At 39.0% G+C, this 22887-nt stretch overlaps 1 protein-coding gene across 1 annotated transcript in view; it reads left to right on the forward strand.

Annotated features, from left to right (window-relative positions):
* The window catches only part of ENPP2 (ectonucleotide pyrophosphatase/phosphodiesterase 2), a 72426-nt gene that overhangs the window by 45701 nt on the left and 3838 nt on the right, over window positions 1-22887 (forward strand). Inside the window, 13 exon segments of the mRNA XM_036406365.1 lie at window positions 3671-3782; window positions 5115-5240; window positions 8791-8822; window positions 9642-9769; window positions 11690-11777; window positions 11891-11978; window positions 12938-13110; window positions 13392-13443; window positions 16251-16387; window positions 16875-17010; window positions 17789-17866; window positions 20445-20577; window positions 21223-21379. Of these exon segments, the coding sequence (XP_036262258.1) occupies window positions 3671-3782; window positions 5115-5240; window positions 8791-8822; window positions 9642-9769; window positions 11690-11777; window positions 11891-11978; window positions 12938-13110; window positions 13392-13443; window positions 16251-16387; window positions 16875-17010; window positions 17789-17866; window positions 20445-20577; window positions 21223-21379 (1440 nt within the window).

Here is a 22887-nt window from a genome sequence, read left to right on the forward strand (position 1 = left end):
TCAGTAATGGATTAATATTTGATAACTAATACCCCCTATGTCTTTTCAAACACAGAAGCCCCACCTATCTTTAGAAACATCAATTTAATTTGCTTTTATGCTGTCTGCTCTTGTAACCGCTGTTCTGCTTTCAGTACAATTTGGTGAATTCCTCCTTAAAAAGAGGTAGATCATAAATTGTCCAAAAGCCTAAACATTTGATAAGGCCATAGCATTTATGCTTCAGGATTATCTGGCACAGGTAGCTTTACTATCTGATGTGAGTTGAGACAGGCTTTTTTTCTGAGTCCAGACATCTCTCCCTGCCAGTACAGGAGAGTAGTTATGGCTCCCCTCTTACTCCGCCTAAGAGACCTAAGAGAAAGCTTCCTCCTAAGAGGAGACAGGAAAGACCAGTTGCAGCTCCAAAGAAAAGAAGAAAAGTACATAGAGTGGATCAATATTCTACGGAAACTCGTCGGAAGAAAGTAAGTTCCAAAAATTTATGATGGAAGTGCCTCTTTTTAGGCACTAAGCTGTCTTTATTTTTTTCAATTTGGGAGTTTTCTCCATGCTTCAGGTTGGGATTTTGCAGCCAAAACTTTTATAATTTCACTGAAGGACCCAAAGGAGAGCAGCCAAACCAGACCAAGCCTTCTGGGAGCTGAGTTTTTCTTGTTTCAGACTGTTTGCATTAGGGAAAGTTATCTTTATAATCTCTATTTTTTAAAACCCAGCCATCAGCTGGAGGCAATGTCAGAAAAATCTGGGAAGACACTAGTACTGCTGCTAAACTTTCTGAACTATTACGAGTTCTGCAATATGTTGTAGCCTCCCTAACTCCCAGCTCATGGGAGCGTGGTGATTATTTGAGGTTTTGTGTCTAGTTATGTTTCCACAACATCATGGTTGTGGAAATATCCTGAAAATATGACTAATAAAAGCTGAAAGGAAAAGAACATTTGTTTTAAAAATACACATTTTAAAGTCATTTTGTGACTTCGGAGGGTAAGGAATTTTTCTTGCAGGATTTCTGAATGGTGTATTTGCAAGAGGTGGTGTGTAAGTCTGTTTTCACAAGGAAAACATCAAATAGAAATTGCTTTATTAGGAAAAAGTGCAAGTGGATGAAAAGAGTATTCCTTAGTGTACTGTCTTTATCCACCTGGCACTAACAATCTACATATTTCTCCTTTAAGCTAGAAACAAAAGCCTTTACACTCCACAGTATCCTACAAGAGGCTATAAACATTCTTCTCAAGAGATTTTTTGTGGGAATGCTTTTCGACTTGTTGCACAATTCAACTTTAAAGAGTTATTTTGAGACACATTATTTAAGTGTAAAAACATGGCAGACAGGGACATGCAAAAAAAAAAATCACATAGAACCCCAGGAATTTTCCAGAGAACTTTTAAAATTTTAAGGTTTGTTTGAGAGGAGAACTAATAACTACTATGGATGATGTTGCTATTACTCACTAATTTGCCATTCCAAGTGATACCCTTCTGACATGAAATAGAGTAGAAATAATATTCCTAGTGACGTGAACATGTGTTGCTCTTTTTTTGCCTTTCTTTCTCTGAATGAAAAGGTCATCCAAACTTACCCCTTTTTCTTAAGAACTTTTTCTTAAAAGTCAGCTGTGAAAATTTGACACCATTATTTCAGAAAAAAACTCCCTACTATTATGTAGTAGTGGCCATCATATCTGCAAGTTAATCTTTTGGTGCTGTTTGACAGCAATGAAATGCCATACAGAATGGATCCTATCAATTATTTTAAAAAAATAAAAGTAAGATTCTTTCTTTCTTTCTTTTTTCCTTCTGATCAGACTTTCTCTATGGGAAAACTTGTGAGAGAATCCAGCTGGATTTTTTATGTTTCAGGTACCACACCCAGCACTTTCACAATGCTACAAAACTCTTTGCTGTAGCACCATCCTAGAAATCCATGTATCTTTAAAGATAAAATGGTTCTGTACAGTCTTCCACAGTCTTGATAATAGGTGAAGAAAGATTTATGCAACAGCTTTGTTAGCCAGTAAATCTTTGAAATCTACATCTGGGAGGAGCTGTAAGAGGAGTTCAGATTGCTGAAGAGGGTAGCTAAACAGAATTATCACTTGAAATCTTTGAATTATTGTTGCTGTTTATCATCATTATTAATTTTGAAAAGAAGACTCAAGCTCGCTGACAAAAGAAAACATTACTGGGAAATCTATCTGGATTTCCAGCTTTCTTGAGTACATTTTGGATTCTGAGTAAAAGTTGTATTTCCTTATATGATTGACACAATATAAATAGACTTTCACAAAAATGGAATTTCCATTTGTAGAAGAAACTCCTTGTATTGGAGAGTGAAAGAATGCTGAAACAGAAAATTTTCTTTTTTTCTGAACTTGAAGGTTTCAAAGTTTTAACTTTAATGACTACTTAGGCTTTCCTGAATTAAAATATTTCAAAATTTCACCCCTTGTCTGAACCACTTCCATATGTTGCAGAAATTGTTCCTCCTGCTCCCCACTGTGATTCCTTCTCCTGTAAGTCTCTTCTCTGTATTTATAGTGCCACATGGGAGTTGATGTTTCCTGTCTCGTAACCTAGCAGACTCATTTAGCATCTCTCCCTTAATGATTCAGGCAGAGGGAGAATTCTGAACCATCTCTTTCTGGGTCACACTAACATGGTGTTTATTTTAGAAAATTCTGCTGAAATCTATTTTTTTTTTCTCATCCAGAATTTATCATTCTCTTTGTCATTGGAAGGATTTTTTATTGTGGATACTTGAACCAGCCAAATCAAACAGACAAGTGAGGAAGAAGTTGCCATATAGTGACAACAAATGTTTTATTCTCAAAATCAAAACAAAATGAGTCTTCTGCCTAAAATCTTACTTTTCCTCTCTCTGTGTCATGTGGTAAAAAATTTTTCATTTTCTTAAGGCTGAAAACATAGTCCTGTGTCTTGCTTTTTTCAGTTTTTTGGGGGGCTTTGGGTTGGTTTTTTTGTTTGTTTTGTTTCTTTCTTTTTTTTTTTAATATAAAAAAGAAACTGTTAATGAAGAAATCACAGTTCAGTTTCTGTCCTCTGGGGCCTGCTGACAATTTTGCCAGGACTGTCATTTGAGCTGTTGGAAACTCTTGGCTTTGAAGATGAAGAACACTCACTCTGAGCCCCATGTGCTACTCAAGTGACATGCATCTTGTCATCCTGGTGTCAGATGTCCTTTGAAGTGAACTTCATTAAGTGCCTTGGCATGTGAATCCCAAGTCTAAAGCTTCATTTCATGCTTATTTTTTGACTAAACTATTCACATGAAATACTGTTTTCTTTTAAAAGCACTGCTTTCTATCTACAAGAAACAAACTGAACCCCAAAGTCACATGTGTTTTTCTGCTATCTGCACATTGTTTTACCAACTGTACACATGTTCATGGGAGGCCTAGGATCAGCCATAAAGACCCTTTGCTGTCTTGTCAGCATCTCAGCAAGGCTTTCTCACAATGAAATCATAGTGTGGATATACAAAAGGAAATGGTAAAATAATAGTAGGAGTAACAGCTCAGCCAAGGCTTTGCCTCTTGACCTGGATGATTTTCCCATCAGAGTTTTGCCAAAGGAGCCCCATTTGTAGAAGTAGAAACATTACAATGACAGAATTAATTTTTTTTCCATCTGAATATTTATACAGATGATGGTGAATCCCCTGAGAGACATTGACAAGACAGTAGGACAACTAATGGATGGACTGAAACAGTTGAAACTACATCGATGTGTCAATGTCATATTTGTTGGTGATCATGGTAAATTTTAAACCATAATATTTATGAGAAGATAAATGCTTAAGCAATGTAGCTGTAAATATAATAGGTAACCTAAATCAAAGTTCCATTTAAGATATTTTTGCACTGATATTGTTTTCTGGTAGGTTAACTCTACCCAAAAAAGCCAGTTGGTGTGGATGGGCCACTCAGCTCACCTGTTAATTGTCATTGAGAGACACTTGTCTTTCATAACAGTGATCTGGGTATTTACTTCTTTACTCAGAGCTTTTCAAATCTTGGTGTTTCTGATATCACATCCAAGTGTAGCTCCTCATGCATGTATTGGAGGGTTATAATTTGCCTAGAGTAATCTTCTTGTCAGTTTTTATGGAATAAAAAATTTAGTAGCCTTGTTCTCCTGTACATTATAAGAATAGGACTTTAGATTGGGGTACTTCCATGGCAATTAGTAGGTCAAATTATCCTATTAGAAGAAAGATTGGAATATCTTTCTTATATCTGTAGAATATAAGACTGTGCCCCACTTAGATTGAAAAGTAATCAAAATAATGGAGGAAGAAGGTAAAAAGATATTTCATGGTCAGATGTCATCACGTAAAAGCACAGATGCTATTTGGTTGGTCTTATTCCTTCAAACATTAGAATAGACTTTGCAATATATGAAATAGTAAATATTAGCAAAGATAAAGAAAGTTTTATTAAAGGAAAACCTGGGTTTGCATAACTTTTTTAGTGATGCCACCAAAGGTCTCTTCTTTTTAGGTCTTTATTCCTGACAGTCTCACATGAACTGCTACATCAACAATAAAATGGCATATGCCTCGTTTCTGGATGTGGGTAGAGGAGGATAAGGGTCAGGAAGGATTTCCAGGGGTGGCAGTTCTGTGCTGAGAACCTCCTGTGGCTGGCAGTACATTCCTCCCCACCACAAATATCTGCAAGAGAAAATTGTTTATCTGCGGCTGCCTTAGAACAGACCACCAACAGACAATACCTTTTGTATGCTATTCCTCTTAAAATAATTTGTTTAAAAAGAAATAATCCCCAAAGCAGAACATTAAACTAGAAACAGACTTTGATTTTTCCATGAGTTTAGTTTGGAGTTGAGTCAGTGCACACATGTTGTATGTGGTAACTGCTCCTACAATGCCTAGGCTGGTATTTCTCTTGCATAGGCACTTCTAGTTGGAGTCCCACCAGTGTATTATGTTGCAATTAGATGGCTGTAAAGAACAAGTTTAGTCGTCCAGAAGGAAATAATACATAGGGTGTTTGGGGTCTCCTCTTTTTGCTGTTCTGGAAAATGTGTTTATTTTCAGGGTGGATTAATTTTGCATTTCCTTTCTGCAGGGATGGAAGACACAACTTGTGAAAGAACTGAATTTTTAAGCAACTATCTGACTAATGTGGATGATATAATTTTGCTGCCTGGATCTTTAGGGCGAATTCGCCCTAGGTCTAGCAATAACCTAAAGTGTAAGTTAGTTTAATTGTCCCTTTTACATCCTGAGAACTAGACTCTATTCCTTCCTTGAAATGATGCTGTCCACAGAGTATAAATTTGCAGGGATGTTGGCAGGAAGTTCAGAGGGAATCCCACTGAAGACAGCTGCTCGCTCCCTTTCCATTTTGTACTTCACAGACCCCACAGTGGTAGAACTGTTCTGGGGAGTGCTTGAAAGTTTTGGGTTAAACACCACTCTTTTATATCATGGAGGAATGGGAGCTCCAAGCCAGTTTCACATGCCAGCTTACGTGTCATTGTGAGTTTATTCATGCACTTTTCTCCTCCTGTTTTCCTCCAACTAAAGCTGTATTTGGGTGATCTCAGCACTGCACAGCTTGGATGTAAAAAAAGAAAAGCATCTGGTACATTTTATGAGTTAATAGGAAATAAATGACTTGTTAATTTTGAATTCAGTAGTTTTATCATACTTTTGGCATAGATGAGGATCATGTGGGTTTCTAAACAGCAACAGACTGGAGATGTTGAAGGATATAAGGAAGATTAGCACATGCATCCAGGGCCAATGTTGTCAGTAAAACTTGTTGTTATTTTGAACCATGCTTTTAGAAGTTTACCCTGACTTAGTGTTTGAGATTAACTTATCTTTGACAATAGGCTCAGGGCTCAGGCAGGAGTTCTCTGGTGAAACTAACTCTGTAATTTCAAGCATTTCAGACCAGCTGCCCTCCTTTTGCCTCCAGGCAAGGAGGGACAGGGCTTTGTGCCAGCACCCTGACTACTCTGGTTCAGCGTACAAGGGCAAACCTGGCTTTGCCAGCAGTTTACCATGCTACCTAGCTACCATGCAAACTGTGTAACTCATAAATAACCCATAAGTACCTGTGGTTTTTGCACCATATGTTTCCAAGAGTGACAACTTTTGATAGAGGGGAAGATCTGACATCTGGGATAGCCAAATTTTCCCTCACAACACTTCAAATATGCTCTGGGTGAGGACAAATTTCATAGAAAGATCCATCTTTGAAGATTAAATACTTCCAGAATAATAGCAAAAATCTTAAGAATGTGGTAAAACATCCATAATACTGTTTTTTCCTTTTTTTACTATAAATTTTTTGCCAGGTAAAAATAAGTTTATAGCAAAATAAATGCATATACAAATCAGTATTTGGGTATTTATGCTCAAGGAATATATGATGAGTGTGTAAAGATTTGTTGAAAATAGTGCACATGTTATTCAAATTTTGTAGACTAGCATGAGACTGAATTCCTACACTACACAGTCTACTGAGAACAAATTTCAGTTCTGAGAAGTCTTTTTTTTTTTAAAGATCTTTCAATCCTTGTCTTTCCAAATTGCTGAGAAAAATAAGTTTTCCTTAGAGAATGAATGGCAATATGTTTCAAAAAGATCAGCTTGTCTGTGTGACCTCTGAGTCATACCACTGGTTTTCCCACAATAACATTTTCCTCTTTTGGCCTCTGTGTGTAGCTTCCTAGTTTGAATATTTGCAATTGCTTATAAATCAGCAGTTTGAATGTTTGAATGTAGAACAAAGAAGCATGTTTCCTACCTTTAGAACTGGGGTTTACCTCCTTAAATGGCAAATTACCAAATTCTTTATTCTTTATTGTTCCATAATACTGTCTCAATACTGCAAACACACCTTTGCAATGCAAAAACATGCAGTTTGTGTTTTGAGATGCAATAGAGCCCATTTCAAGCTCAGCAAGATCATGCCTTAAGCAACCAAAATGATAGTATTTGAACAAGAGATTTTCACTTCCCAAAATGTTGTTTTAGCCTATTTTTCCTCTCATAACTGGAAAATGTTTCCCCCAACCCCCAGAAGAGCACAGTTAGTATGGACTGTTACTGGGTTTGGGCTTTCTACCTCTTGCATGTCCCTTTAATAGCTCAAAATCAAATCCAGAATATTTTACTGTTTCTTTTCACTTTCTCAGCAGTAGCCTGTGAAACTGGTCAAATGTTAAAAGTGATCAAAAAATGCTATATATTTATCTTACTCCTTCTAACAGACTGCACTGTTGCATTCAAGTATGCTTTCAAAATTTTTTGAAGGAAAGTCATTGTGTTTGGGGATAATGTTTTATTCTAAAGTAAATTAAAACAGACAAAAGTTTTGAAAGTATGTGTTTGCAGAAAACAAAATGAGTATTATCTAAGGCCCAGATTATAAAACAGTGAGAACACTACCTAAGCAAGTACATGTCAGCAAGCCATCACACATCACATGCAGGACAGCCAGGGAATCAGGCCCATCCAGCATGGGTTTAGGAAAGTCAGGTCCTGCTTGACCAACATGGTCCCCTATGGCAAGGTGACCTGCTTCTGTGGATAATGTTTATCTAGAGTTTTGTAGAGTCTTTGATATTGTCTCCTACATCATTCTCTTGGAGAAACTGTGGCTTGGACTGGTGCACCCTTCAGTGGGTAAAAACTCTCTAGATGGCTGAGCCCAGTGTTCCTGGGCTCTGTATCAGGCCCAGTTGTGTTTAGTAACTTTATTGTTCTGAATGAGAGGATCAAGGACACCCTGAATCAGTTAGCAGACAACACCAAGCTGGGCATGAGTGTTGATCTACTGGAGGGTAGGAGAGCTCTGCAGAGGGATCTGGACAGGCTGGATCAGCGGCCAAGGCCAGTGGTGTGAGGTTCAACAAGGCCAAGTGCTGGGTCCTGCACTTGGGTCACAACAACCCCATGCAGCTCTGCAGGCTGGGGAACAGTGGCTGGAGAGCTGCCCTTGGGAAAGGACCTGGGGGTGCTGGTCAGCAGTGACTGAACATGAGCCAGTGTGTGCCCAGGTGGCCAAGAAGGCCAATGGCATCCTGGCCTGGATCAGAAACAGTGTGGCCAGCAGGACCAGGACAGTGACTGTCCTGGTCCTGTAATTGTCTGTATTTGTCACTGGTGAGGCCGCACCTCAAATCTTGGGTTCATGTTGGGCCCCTCACTCAAAAAAGGACATTGAGGGGGTGGGGTTTGTCCAGAGAAGGGCAACAGAGCTGGGGAAGGGTCTGGAGCACAAGTCTGAGAGGAACAGGTGAGGGAGCTGGGGGTGTTTGTCTCCTCAAGAAAAGGAGGCTCAGGGAAGACCCTGTCACTCTCTACAGCTCCCTGAAAGGAGGCTGTAGCCAGATGGGGGTCGGTCTCTTCCCCCAGGTAACAAAAGACAGGACAAGAGGAAAAGTCCTTGCACCAGGAGAAGTTCAGATTGGGTATTAGGAAAAGTTTCTTTATGAAAAAGATGGTCAAGCACTGGAATAGGCCACCCAGGGAAGTGGTGGAGTCACCATCCCTGGAGGTGTTTAAAAGATGGAGCACTTGTCAACATGGTTTAGTGATAGACTTGGCAGTGATGGACTTGATCTTAAAGGTCTTTTTCAACCCAAATCATTCTGTGATTCTATGATAAATAGAAAGCACTTTTAGTAAAGGTCAGGGAAATATTAGGAAGTATGCTTACGTAAACCTTGTGTTTTCTTTCGGAAATTTTTAATATTTTCTATTATTTTTTTTACCTTTGTTTGCAGATGATCCTAAAATGATTGTTGCCAACCTTACAGTAAGTATTTAGGACTGAGAGTTATCTATCTGTACTTCACTGTTCACTTCTTGATTTGTGGTATTATTCAGGTTTTTTTCTCACTCTTTGACAGAAAAATCAACCAACCATTATTAAAAATAAAGAATGTTAAATGCTGCCCTTCATGAGCACAGATTAATGTTAGTCATGTTTTCCGCTGTTTGCTGCTCTAGTAGCTTTTATAACCTTTCTGGGCAGTACAGAGACAGAATCTCCTGGACTGTCTTTACTGCCTGAATTGAGTCTATTTATTCATTGCTTCAGAATTGGAAAGTAATCTTTTAGGGTAAACATTTTACTAGCACTTTGAAGATGGTGAAAAAGTGCTTTTGATAGCCTTCAATTCTAATCTTGCCATTAATGGAAGAAAAATTGAAAATGTTTAAAATTAAAAAACCAAAAAAACAGAATCCCCCAAGTTTTGTAACCAGATGGCTTTAAATATATCTGCAGATGAGGTGTATTTTTGAGCATTCAGGTTTCCGCTGGAACTTAAACTTTGGTCCAGTTCTAATAAAATTATTCATCTGTGAATTAAGTATGTGTAATATTTTGTTTGATAGTTTCATAAAGACTGTCACGAGAATGAAACTTTCCAAATATATATTCGAATGGCTCCTGGGCCTTGGCTGCATGTAAATACTGCACAGAAATGACTGGACTAAATACTCTAGGTGTACCCTTTGTTTTCCAGACACCATCAGTGATGACCTTAACAGCTTGATTTCTGTAGTCAAAGCTTTTGTGTGCATCTTAAGCTAACTGACAGCGTGCTATTTGTAACCATTTATTTTTCAGTGTAGAAAGCCTGACCAGCACTTCAAGCCTTACCTGAAACAGCACCTGCCTAAACGCTTGCACTATGCTAACAACCGAAGAATTGAGGATGTCCATTTACTGGTGGATCGCAAATGGCATGTGGCAAGGTAAACCCTTGCATTTACTGCCATCCTGAGTTCCAGTCTTCTTCTGAGGAAATAGGACACTTAGGATTGCCCTGTCTGATAACATCCTGCTCCTCTACCCTGTGAGAAAGAGGAGTTTTGGGAACACAAAATATTTTTAAGTGTGGGAAAAGCAGTTGATGGATAAAAAGTAGAAACCCAGACTGATTTGCTCAAGCAGCTTGGTGGCTTTGACTGATTAGCTCAAATGTGGAAGCTGATAAATTTTTCTAATGAGGTGCAAGCTTAGTCCAACAGGGGAGCAGGGAATATGGGAGGAAGGGGTAGGCTTATGTGGTGAAGGAATGTTAGGGGACAAGAGTTTGAGTGGATGCAGTAGGTGAATGGAAAGAAAATGGAGATATTGGCAGAGTGGGTGAATGTCTGAGAACATGTGGAAGGATGTCACAGGGTGGCCATCAATGTGCTGTGCTGGCAGTGTATTGCATTTAAAAAGAAATCCACAGAAAGACAGGATGGTTTAGCTCAGGCAAAAACTCTGGTTTGGGTTGCCCTTAGCCACATGACTCTGAATTTTTGGTTATAGAATATGGGCAATGTTTATTAGTTAGCTAAAAATTGAATGAGGAAAAACCAGTTGGCACATACACATATAGAGTGAACAGGAGAGGAGTAGCCTTTGTTTATGGGTGGTGCACAGCTTTCTATTTGAATATGCTTTGCCACGTGTTGTGTGTTACAGTATGAGAATGGTGGGCACTTTTTGCATGAATCTGACTCAGTGCTTCTTGGAAGATGACACAGCTTTTGGCTCATGGTAGACTGTTATGAGCTTTAGATTATTGGTAGGATTCTTTGCCCATATAGCTGCCCGGCAAACACAAAGTGTGTTATAAGTGCCTTTTGACATCTGTGCTTATCTTTCCATGAATTATGCAAGGATCACTCTGCCGAAGCAGTGAATGAGAAACCCCGTTTGCTTTCTTGTATAACTCCACTGGCTGCTGGCAGGCTGCCCCGTGGTTGGGGTTGTGTATATTTCAAAGAATCACACTCTGAATTTTAGGTCTATAAAAGCTTAATGGAATGGATGGGATCAACTGCCCAGGTTGATTTACATTTAGTAATTTCTTATTAATTACATCAGTCTTTCTTTGGCTTATTTATTAATTTCCAGTAATTCATTCATTAGTGTAACTATAATTGGTAGTTACAGGAAAGTGGTAGTTACAGCCCTAATTGCTGCAACTCTAGTAATTTATAAGGCCGAAATCAAACTTTTACTGAGCATTATTTTATTGCAGATGAAGAAATTAATTTGTAGGATAATGTGGTCCTCTGCATGTATTATCTGCACGTGGCCCTATAAAACTGTATAGAAGTACTCTGGAATAAGCTGGTGATTATAATTCCTGTGACACAATACTTATTTTCCCACATATTTTGTAAAAAACCCCATCTCAATAACAAGCTGATAATTAGCATTCCTGTGGTATAGGACTTATTATCCCAGCTATTTGTCTTCCTGAAGATCTTTCTTTTTTCTGCTACCCATTTTTGTTTATTGGGCTGAAGGCAAACAGGTGAAAGCACTTTATATCATTGTATGACATTTGCAGCATTGTAACATCACAGAAGTGCTTTCTGAGCAGCCTCTGTTGGACTGGAGGTCCAGCACCTCCAGGCTGCAGGAGATTATGTGATATGAGGAAATATGAGAAAATAATAGATACTGATGTTTTATCAATAATAAGAGTTGTTTCTTAGAGGGAGAGTAGAGGGAGAAACCCTGGGGATGCTGTATAAGCCTACAAGTCCCTACTACTGCTGCTCATGAAAGATATTACAATGCATTGCCCTGTAACCTTATCCTACCTGCCCAGAAGAATATTGTCACGTCAGCCACCTTTGAAGAAAATTTCTAATACTTTTTCAATTTAGGAAAGCCATGGATGTTTACAAGAAACCAACAGGAAAATGTTTCTTTCATGGAGACCACGGCTATGACAACAAGATAAACAGCATGCAGGTATGAGCAATGTCTGGGAGAGTCATTGAAGGTCTCTGAAATGTAAATATTCAGTGAAAACCCCCTAAATTTTAATGCTCTTCTTTCATATTATTTTTTTTCTTTTTTTTAAGACTGTCTTTATAGGTTATGGCCCTACCTTCAAGTACAAGACCAAAGTGCCTCCTTTTGAAAACATAGAACTTTACAACGTCATGTGTGGTAAGCTGCCTGCTTGAGAAATTGCAAAAGCAGCAACTTATTTTAATAGGGTTTCATTTAGGCACCCATGGGCTCATTCCCTGACTTCTTCTCAGTGTTTTTTTTTCCTAGTCCCCCTTTCCCAAGCACTTGCCAGGAGGGCTGAAGGCCCTTCTCAGGGGTCTCAGTTTGCTCTGGAGCTAGCTGGTCAATAAAGGGGGTTACTATAGTTTTGATGTTTGCAGCTTGTCAGAGATCAAATGGACACCTCTACAATGTGTGGTATCCACATCTCAGCTGTCTAGGAAGGAGATTTCTGTTTAGAGACTGCTTCTGCATCTGCAGGTCTCATGCAGCAGTTCAGGTTGATCACTTAGTTTTCTATGGCATTTCCTTGTATGATTATGTTTCCTGAATTTGTACTGAAGCTGTGAAGAAGAATCTGATGATGTAGACAGATGTTCATTAGGGTCTTTTCTTTAGTATTGATTTTCTAGAACAGTGAAACTTTCAAGGTGTAATTCACAATGAAACTTTAAAATGTTTCAAAGATGTAATTCACCTTTTTTCCCCAAACATGAAAAGTTTAACTACCTAAGGGGTAGTTAGCCCTTATTTAGAAATCACTGTGTTGCAATGTTTAGAACAAGGTCAGCACATGGAGACTGTAGGCTTGCACTGGAAGCTGAAGGAGTAGTTATAATAAAATAGTATATAATAACTTTTTACAGTTTAAACTTTTCCAGTGTCTTGATGCAAATTAACATTTTGTCATAAAGCCAAAGATACTATTAGTGCGACATTTACAATTTTATGATTTAGACAAAAAAAATCAGTGTTTTTATTACATTTAAAGCTTTCACTAACATGCTGTGGAATGTAAACAGTATTACTAAGAAACGTGTTGGCTCAATAGAGTTGCTGCTTGAATATATGTTTGTAGTGTAACCACCATTCATTTTTCCTTGGTATTTTCATAGATCTGCTTGGATTAAAGCCTGCTCCCAATAATGGCACCCACGGAAGTTTAAATCACCTGCTGAGAGCCAATGTTTATAAACCAACTGTGCCAGATGAAGTTGCTAAACCACTGTATCCTGTGGCTATACCTTCTGCATCAGATTTCGATATAGGATGTACATGTGATGATAAGGTAGGTGTGTAGGATCTGTGGAAGCCTCCACTATTAGTAGTAGTTTTGGTAAAGTTGTAGCCACTTTATTTATTTTGAGAGGGTTTGATCTGTAAGAATTTCCCAGGTCCCCCTGTGAAGTCTTTATGCCCCCTTGGAAAAATTACTGGTTTTTGTAAAAGCAGAGACAGGAAAACCCTCACTGTCTTATAGCACTAGTTTTGTTTTGTTAGATGCTAGTAAAACAAGATGTTGGAGTGCTCCAGTGGTCCTAATCTCATTCCTTTTTTTCTGTTCTTGAGAAGAACAAGCTGGATGAGCTCAACAAGCGCTTTCATATCAAGGGAACAGAAGGTAAGAGCCTGGTGCCTCAGTTAATGAAAGCTGATTTAATTTTCTTTTGTAAATTACTTTGCATCATTAATACCAGAGCACCTCCTGATGTGGTTTAGCTAATGTGTAGTAAACTGTCTTTTCAAGTACTTGCCAAGGTAGCCCACAGACACAAGTGAGATTCGTGGGCAAGGTGAAGTGCTGCTCACTTGAGAAGGTACACAGTAGCTTTTGCTGAACCAGGGCTGAAGTATTGTTCAAAGCAATGCAAGTTTCCATTCCATCACCTCGAGAAGTTTTACACCCATATGTGAAGGCAGAGACAAGAGGAAAGGAGAGGGTGCATGAGGCAGTACTCTGTTCAACTACAGGCTGTAAATGGGGAAGAAACCAGACTGTGTTTGTGGGCTGGGTTTTACCATAGTTATCCAGGCTTAGGTTTCACCTAGAAAGGATGCTACAGCTGCTTTGACTATCCCTGAGTGAGTCTTATTGCTTGGCTCTTAGGGTGCAGGTTACACAGTGAAAGAAGTGCTCTGCTAGTTCAGGCTGCTCAGTGCAATTCTGTTCTCTTCAGTGTTCAAGTCAATGTTACTCCCAGGAGAAAGCATTCCCAGCTCTCCTGGCCACTAGTTCCTGCTCTGTGCCAGCACTGACTTCTGTGTGGCTGCCCTCTCAGCTGCATCAGGGCTGTGGTCCAGGTTTAAGTGGGGCAAGAGGAGCAGAGGAAAGAGGATGGGACCTGCTTTTCTGAGCAACTCTACTGACTGAAAGGCTCCCCAAAGCTGAGTTTTCCTTCCCACAGTGGTGGTCGAGTACAGCATAACAATTCACAGCATTTCCCTTACCATAACAATTGTCCAAATTAGCAAATTCTGAAGCTTCAGTTTAGGCATAGATTTTTTGAGGTCCTGTGACTGTGGTTACAAGGGTTTTCAGGATGAAGAAGAGACGAGAATGTTGACTCTATGATCAGAAGGCTTGATTTATTATTTTATGATATATGTTACATTAAGACTATACTAAAAGTAATAGAAAGGAAAAGGTTTCTTCAGCAGCTAGCTAAGCTAAGAATAGACAAGAATGAATAACAAAGATCATTGTCTCAGACAGAGCAAGAGCTAGCTCTGCCATGAGTAGTCAGTAAATCTAAACACTCACAAGAAACCAATCACAGGTCTACCTGTTGCATTCTACAGCAGCAGATAACCATTGTTTACTTTAGTTGCTGAAACTGCAGCTTCTCACAAAGAAAAATCCTAAGAAAGGATTTTTCATAAAAGATGTCTGCGACAAGGTCCCTCAAATGACATTGTTAGGATGATAAGGAGATTTGTTTTAATTCCCTTATGAAGGTATTTTCAATTTCTCTGTTGTAAAAGGGCAATGCAGCCTTCCTTTAGTTTCAAAAGGTGACCATAGTCTTTTTCTTTGTGAGTTAAATTGCCTTTCTGCTGCTTTCGTCTTGTTATACTGTTTTTCCCAATTAATGAAGAGCTACTCCTCACTGTGGCAATTTATGGCATCTGGAAAAAACACCCTCACTGTTGTAATTCGAATCTCAACATCTTTATTTTTGTTTCTGGTTTTCATCCTTCTTCGCTGCAGTAATATAAAAATAGTATTTTTGGTCTATTTTAAGATATAAGCATTTAAACCAGTTGCATTTGCTCATTTGTCAATTCTCTGTTAAACGGCATGATGTGTCCTTATTTAAACAAGCAGTTCTGCTTCATGCAAGATTTGCTTTCCTTCATGGTGCACTTTACATCGTGGTGTGCCATGTTGATATTCACAGGCAGAAGAAAAAGATGACTTCAGCTTCTCTTGAATAAAGCAAGTTTACCATCTTTGTCCTTAGACTAGGCATTTCCTATTTTTTTCCTTGTGCCCTATAAAAACATCTTCTGTTTCTACTCAAGCACTAATAAAACATGCCCTTTTCTTTCAGGTTAAATGCCTATCTGGGAACTGTGTTAGGCCACTTTCCTTGTTTCTATGTTTTCATTTCCAAAAGCATGCCAAGTGTGTTTGCCAAAAGGTTATCAAATTCAATGGACTGTGCAGGACAATGCAAGATTATCCAGGAAATTTATTTTTCTTCTATCCCTTTCAATTTTTTTTTCTTTTTGTAAGCAAGCTTGTCAGAGTTATCTAAGGACATTTAACCATAACATATTACCAAGAAAGAAGGGCTGTTTTTACAGAGCTGGAGGTGTCTTTTTGTAGCCAAAGTTAGAAAAAGGGTTTTTTTTAGTTTGTTTCTTTGATATTATGGACAAAAACCAGCACATCAGTCTTCAGAACAAATCTGTATCAGCCAAGTGGGAAAAAACTACTCTTTGAGTGAGTGACCACTTTTGCCCCACTTTTGAGACCAAAAAAAAAAATAAAAACCAAACATAGGAAGGAGAGAAAGTCCACTGAAGAGTGGCAGGACTGATAGGCTGGGACTGATTTTAAGTGATGAAAAGAAAGTCCTTATCACCTCATGTGTGACTGACAGGTGGGCACAAAGATCGTTAAAGAGTCTCCAGTTTTAGGAAAAAACTTCCTCTCTCCACCCTGTGACACAAACAAGCTTTGAAGTGTAGAAGGGACTTTTAATCCCTAAGGGTGTTTGTGAACCTGGAGTGGGGTTCACCAGAACAGCTTAAGACTTCTTGTTCTCTCTCTGTCAAAAGATTTCCTTAGTAGTTACTTGGGGTCAGTATCCCATTAATGATCACTGAAAAATTCAACATCTGATGGAAAGCCACCCCCCTTTTTTTTTTTAATCCTTAAGATTTTCAGTAATAAACATAAACGTAATTTCTTTTGATTTTTAGAGAAGCATCTTTTATATGGACGCCCTGCTGTACTGTACCGCACAAAATACAATATCTTGCATCACCACGACTTTGAAAGTGGCTACAGTGAGACATTCCTGATGCCTCTGTGGACATCCTACACTATTTCCAAACAGGTTAGTGTTCTCTCTACTCTTAAAATGTGCTTTAAAAATCTTGGAAAAAATTTCTTTGGTATCTTTGTTCTTGAAGTCCTAAAATTTCCCTTCCCCAGGAAATTTTTCTGATGGGAAATCTTCCTACCAGAAATTACATCAAAGTACCATTGTAAACCATGCCCAAATTCTTTTATTTCCTTAATGAGAGAACAGTTTTAAGGGGAAGGGTTGTGTATTTCTTCTCCTGTTTTATTTTTAAGTTTTGTTCAACAGGGGTTTGTTTTTTTATGAGTGACTTCATTTGAATTTTCTCCCGTGGGGATTTCTGCTCCCTGAAGAAGGGGCTGTGCAGCAATGCAGGAGCAGGATTGGGTGGTACAGCCAAGCGCTTTATTTTACTGCACGCAAGGCCTTCTGTGTAGTCTGTCAACAGTATGACCTAGTTTCCTTTTATCTATAAAAGCTGAAAGTACATTTTTTGTTGTGTCCATGTTCCTCAATGCAGGCAGAGGTGTCAGGTGTCCCAGAGCACCTGGCCAGCTGTGTGAGGCCTGACCTCCGCATTTCTCCAGGAAACAGCCAGAGCTGCGCCGCCTACAGAGGTGACAAACAGCTCTCCTATGGATTCCTTTTTCCTCCTCGTAAGTTTACATAGATTTTTAGTACCTAGGGATTTTGTAGTTTTCTTGTTTTGTAGGGAAAACCTTTGGTGTGAACATAACTTCTGGCAAACCCCACCAGATATAAACAGACTAATTTTGATACCAGTAAGATAAACATATTTTTAATTTATAAATCTGAATTAGTCTCTTGCATACTGTAAAAGTTTCTACTATCCTACAGAAACAGTGATAGTAGAAAACCTCTGTAAAACAAGCATCCTCAATTCTCCTGATGTGCTTGCTTTGCTTCAGTATTGGATCCATGATCTTCTGGGATTAGTAAATGTTGAAGGGGCACAACTGTCTCACAGTTTTGAACTTCATTGCTCTGTCTTCCTCGCTCAGTGGCTGCGATATTTTATGCTTGATTTCTGAAATGGAATTACAGGTGCAGAGGCTTGCTCAGAACTAGAAGATAATCCCACACTCCTCTCCCAAGAAATTCTTGGTGTCTTTTATAAAAGGCTGCAGAGCTCTCTGCATTTTAAGATAGCAAAAATAGATAAGCTATATGAAAATATTTTGAACTGATTGACAGTTGAAGTAAAGATAAAATTCTTCCTTTCCATGTTCAGCTGTCACATTAAAGACAAATTTTGTGTATGTAGTGTGCACTTCTGAATATAACACTCAGATTGCTGTTTAGATTATGGTATTTCCTTTGGTTAATATCTGAAGCCATTTTCAAAAGATTTCTATATTCTCTGAAATCCTTATCTTTCATCTTATTAATATTTTTCTGTTTCCCTGTTTTCAGAATTAAGTTCCTCTGCAGAAGCAAAATACGACGCTTTTCTAATAACAAATATCATTCCAATGTATCCTGCCTTCAAAAGTAAGTGCTCTTTCCATGACTATACTTCTCTTTACCAGCAAGCTTTTTTTTCTAACTTTGTGTTGGATTATGGAATGAATTGATAGGACAAGTTTAGTACATTAAATTCAGTTACCTGTAGCCAGCAGCTAGTACCTGTGGACACCTGTATAGTGCTTGATATGGGCAGGCAAAATACCACAAGAAAGACTTAAGTTTTAAGAAAGGTTTATTTTCCTTGGTGCTGGGTTAAAGTAAGGGCACAGCCATGCTGTAGGTCTGCAGCTGTGCTTTGTGCCACAGTAATTCACTTCCTGTAAGACAATTCAGATTTTCTTGTCTGTAGCCCAAGCTAGTGCAGAACATACTTAGGCAACAACTGGAGCCTGAGAGTGTGCACAAGCCTGGGAGTGTGCCCTTGGTATTTTGTAGTTCAGGGACAAGTGATTACATTTCATTTTTCTATCCATACCCTTGGAGGGAGACTGAACATATTTATTACCTATTAAAAAAAAAAAAAAAGAAGAGAAAACCAATTTATGGAAAATAAGGGATGATTTAAACCTGTCTGAGACTTTCAGTGCTGCAGGGTTATATTACTAACATTTCTTTTGTCTGCACATCCCTTTTCTCTCTAGTCTTGCCAAGAGGTAGGAAAACCATCAGGCTATTCTGGTGGCATTTTTGGCTTGGCAGGGATTGACAAGCGTTGGAAGAATCTCAAGAGCCTGTTGTGAGATTTCCAATTCAGATTTTAGGCAAGAGAGGTTTGGATAAACATCAAAGCCTATGGAGACTTCTCCTTTTTAACCAGAAAATAGTGTTTTTAACTGAAAAACCTCTGTGTAGGACCAAGTGGTGATGTTTGCTGGAAATCTGAGCAAAAGCACTTGACTGATTAAAGAGTGAAAAATTATTGGGGATTTCCCACTCCTGAATCACTTCATAAAAATGCTCTTAATGTTAATGTTAATCTAAGTATTTGGCTGAAATGCTAATCACAGGAGAACAGCCCACCTCTAGCAGCTCATTTTATCTAGTGGCCTTCTTCCTCACATGTGGGTCACAGATTCCTTACAGAAAAATTCTGGTACTAATGTCATTGCTGGGAAATTACAAACCACTCCATGTGTACAGGTTGCAGTGCTGAGAGCCAAGTATAAGCTCATTATATGGATCTTTTTCCATGACAGGTCAAATAGGAGGTGGCAGTGCTATGCTGTGCTGGCTATGGTGGTAGTGCTGCCTGCAGAGGCCACCTCCTCTGCTTTGTGTTTATAATTCACTGTCCCATCCCATTCCCACTGGCAATAATTCTGTGTCCACTTTTTCCATAATGAGACTGGCTTAAGCAGTTCCTGCTTTGCTGGAGCTCCAAAAATGATACCCTGGGCTGCCCCCTCATTGCCCTGGCATTGCTCTGTATGTGGTTGCAGTGGGAAGTGGAGCTGCCATCTTATTTAGATACAAAACTCGAGGCATTTGGACAAGGGAGAGTCTTTCATTTTTGGACTGTTTTTCTTGATAAAGCACATGCAAAGGAGGAGTGAGCAGCTGCAGGAGTGATATTGCCAAGTGATTAGACTGAGGTTCTTGTTAGACAACTACAGGTGGGGCCTTGGGCATCAGCCCCAGCTGGGACTGCATGTGGCACTGAGCAGTGTTAGAACAAGGTGTTCAAGGGGGCTTTCTAAGGCTGTCATTGCCACCAGCTCCAGGGGACCATGGACTTAATGGTCTGAGCTGGCAAGACAAGAGTTAAACTCTTGCAAGTCTGAGAAGTTTTGTTTACCCACTCTTCTGTTTGTTAAAATAAAAAGGAAAAGAAGAAAAGAATTATATCATTGGAGGTTCCAGTGTGTTTCCCATCTCTGCAAGAATCTTAACTTTTTGAGGAGGACATGGAGGGAGAAAGTGTATCATGCTCTTCCCAAATGTTGCTGCAAGGACATGACTTTGGTCACCCTTGATGGCACCTAGTTTAAAAGTTAAACATTTTGTATCAAAGGAATATTTTACTGAATGAATTTGTATTTCTCTTGCTTTTAAAATGTTTGGTTTTAGCTTTTAATTACGGTACTGTATCCTTTTTAAGATTAATAAAAACACCCTAAACAAACCACCCCAGCAGTGTTCCCTGTAAGCAGATAACAAAGGCAAAGGCAGAGTTTAAAGAGACATCAAAAACCTGTGAATAGCTGTTTCTACAGCTTGGTGAAGGAGCAGCAGAATCTCTGTGCAAGGCTTATGGCAATGCTGTCCTGGGAGTGGTAGCATGTATTTCCTTCATCACTGGTTGGGGGAAAAAATAACAGAGAACAAATTCTGAATAGACTTTATTGACAAAACTGAATGAAGCTGCAGTAACTGTGTAATGCTTAGTCTTTCATTTCCCCTACTGTCATGTGAATAATATCCTCTAGATTTTTATCTTGAGGAAGAAAAAACTTTATAATCTTGCCATATTTTGACTTATCCAAATGTTGGTGTGTTGTGGGGTTTTTGTTTGGTTGGGTTTTTTCTGTTTGTTTTGGGTTTTGGGGTTTTTTAATTTATTTTGGTTGATTGGTTGGTTTTGGTTGGTTTTTTTTCCCCACAGAGGTATGGAACTATTTCCAAAGGGTTTTGGTGAAGAGATATGCCACTGAACGAAATGGAGTCAATGTTATAAGTGGACCAATCTTTGACTATGACTATGATGGTTTACATGACACACCGGACAAAATAAAACAGTAAGTGTTTGTCTTTGAATTGCTTTGCCGTTGCTTCTCTTAATGATGGCTTTATCTTAAACAATTAATTAACTGCACATTATTTAATTTTTTGTGAGGAGACATAATTTTCTAGCTCTTTCTAAAGTTATTGGGACTGAATGCCCATGTAGGTAGGACAGTGGTTAAAACAAGCAAATGACAATTCAGCACTTAACTATTCACCTTGACTTTGAAATTGTTTTCATCCTCCAGACGAAGTTCAATTTGGTTCCACATAATCTATTGTCTCTAAAATTCTCCTTACTTAAGGAGCACTTAAGAGCTGTGCTATTGAGGTACATACTCAAGTCTTTGTTAATTCAGCAATGCATTCTCTCTGTGTCTCTGAACTGAAGAAGCCTTTCAGCACCGCATGAGGTATGTCAGTAGCACAGTGTGAGCTAATTGGATGCTCACCTTCAATAGTGTTATGGAATCAAATAGTGTTCAGGAATCAAACAGTGTTCAGGAATCAAACACATTTCAATAGTGTTCAGGAATCAAACACATTTCAACAATGTATGAGTGTCCTCACACGTAGGAGAGGAAAGACCATGTTGTTTGTGTAACCTTCTTCCAAACAAGTTCATCCTTTGTGGATAAATATTTGCTTTATTTCTCCAGGTTTGTGGAAGGCAGTGCAATCCCTGTTCCAACGCATTACTATGCCATCATAACCAGCTGCTTAGATTTCACTCAGCCAGCTGACAAGTGTGATGGACCACTCTCTGTTCTCTCATACATCCTTCCCCATCGGCCTGACAACGACGAGAGCTGCAATGTAAGTTCAGCTGCACTGCTGCAGCCCTGTGGTAAATGTGTCCCTGAGACATGTGAAAGCCCATTACTATTAGAAGCAAGTGTTCACTAATGTCTTGGATGAGAGAACAGTTGTGCCTCTGTTGAAGTGTCATTAGCTCATTAGACAAAAGCACTCCTCCATGATAGCAGCAGAAGTAAGGAACTATTACTGCACCTAAAATTGTCTGGAAGAACTGACATACAGAAATTTGGCAGTATTGTTTTTTGCCTATAGGATTCTATATTTTGTCAGAGCAGACTCGGGGGAGGCTGTATGCATAAACATACTGTGCTGGCACCCAGCCTGATGTTTTTATGGAGGTCAGTTTCCATTTGCAGATACAGTGCAATCTGTCTGCTATAGAAGTCTGGGTGCATCAGTCAGCATGATTACATCCAACCCAGACAGTGTTAAAAGTATATGCTGTAACCTGCCAAGGGTAGAGTGCCAATTCTTGCTGCTTCCAGAACACCTTGATTCAAGAGAAAAGTTTGGCTTCTTATTACAGAGATGGCTAAATACCCTCCTGGTTTCTTTTCTATCTTCCATTAGGATGCAAGATCCTTTACTGTAAGAATCTTAATGAAGGCTTTGGTCTGGCCAGCACTGCAGAAAGTGCACACTTGGCATCTGATTGAGTGGCAGGAGGGTGTTGGGTCCCCCGTGGGCTCTGGCACCCCGTGAGGACAGCAGAGCTCCCAGGCAGCTGTATTTAGCCTTGTCCTTCCGCCTGAACTTGTTCTCCCATTACACAGCTGGGTGGATTCCTGCACACAGACACTTCACTATGGGCTGCCAGGAGACTGTTTCCTGAATGAACGCATTAATGTTATGAATTTTGTATTGGCAAAAAAGTTAAGACTCCTATTCCAGCTACAGGCAGAAATAGTCATTTCAACTCTGTACACAATTCACCTGGAACACTGTTTCTTTCTCACTCATCAAACAACCGTTTCCTGAATGAATGCATTAATGTTATAAATTTTGTACTGGCAAGAAAAGCTAAGACTCCTATTCCAGCTACAAGCAGAAATAGTCATTCCAACTCGGAGCACAATTCACCTTGAACACTGTTTCTTTTTCATTCATCAAACATTGCTTGCTTTCAGGGCCCATGCTTTTGGAGCAGTATCCCTCTCTCTTGAGCAGGTCTGGCCCTATTTGGATCTCAACTGTTTTGGGCAGAGATGTCTTTCACCAGAAGTCTCTGGAAGTCCTACATATATTGCATTGTGGCTTTTCCCTGGACTGCTTTTCTCTGAATCAAGATCCAGTTAGTGATCTGGAAATTACTATTTTGGTAGTTATTAGTTATTATTTAGATAGTTATTATCTCTGCCCTTTAACTCTGCCAATATGTAATTTTATGACAAAGTAACTTATTTTTTCCTCCTTATATTGTGTGTCATAGCTCTCTTAAACTGCTGAAATATTTTTAATGAGCTCTTTACAATAATGGTCTCTTTTAATCCTTGATTTCTTACATT

The sequence above is a fragment of the Molothrus ater genome, chromosome 1 (assembly GCF_012460135.2).
Source record: "Molothrus ater isolate BHLD 08-10-18 breed brown headed cowbird chromosome 1, BPBGC_Mater_1.1, whole genome shotgun sequence".
Lineage (NCBI taxonomy): Eukaryota > Metazoa > Chordata > Aves > Passeriformes > Icteridae > Molothrus > Molothrus ater.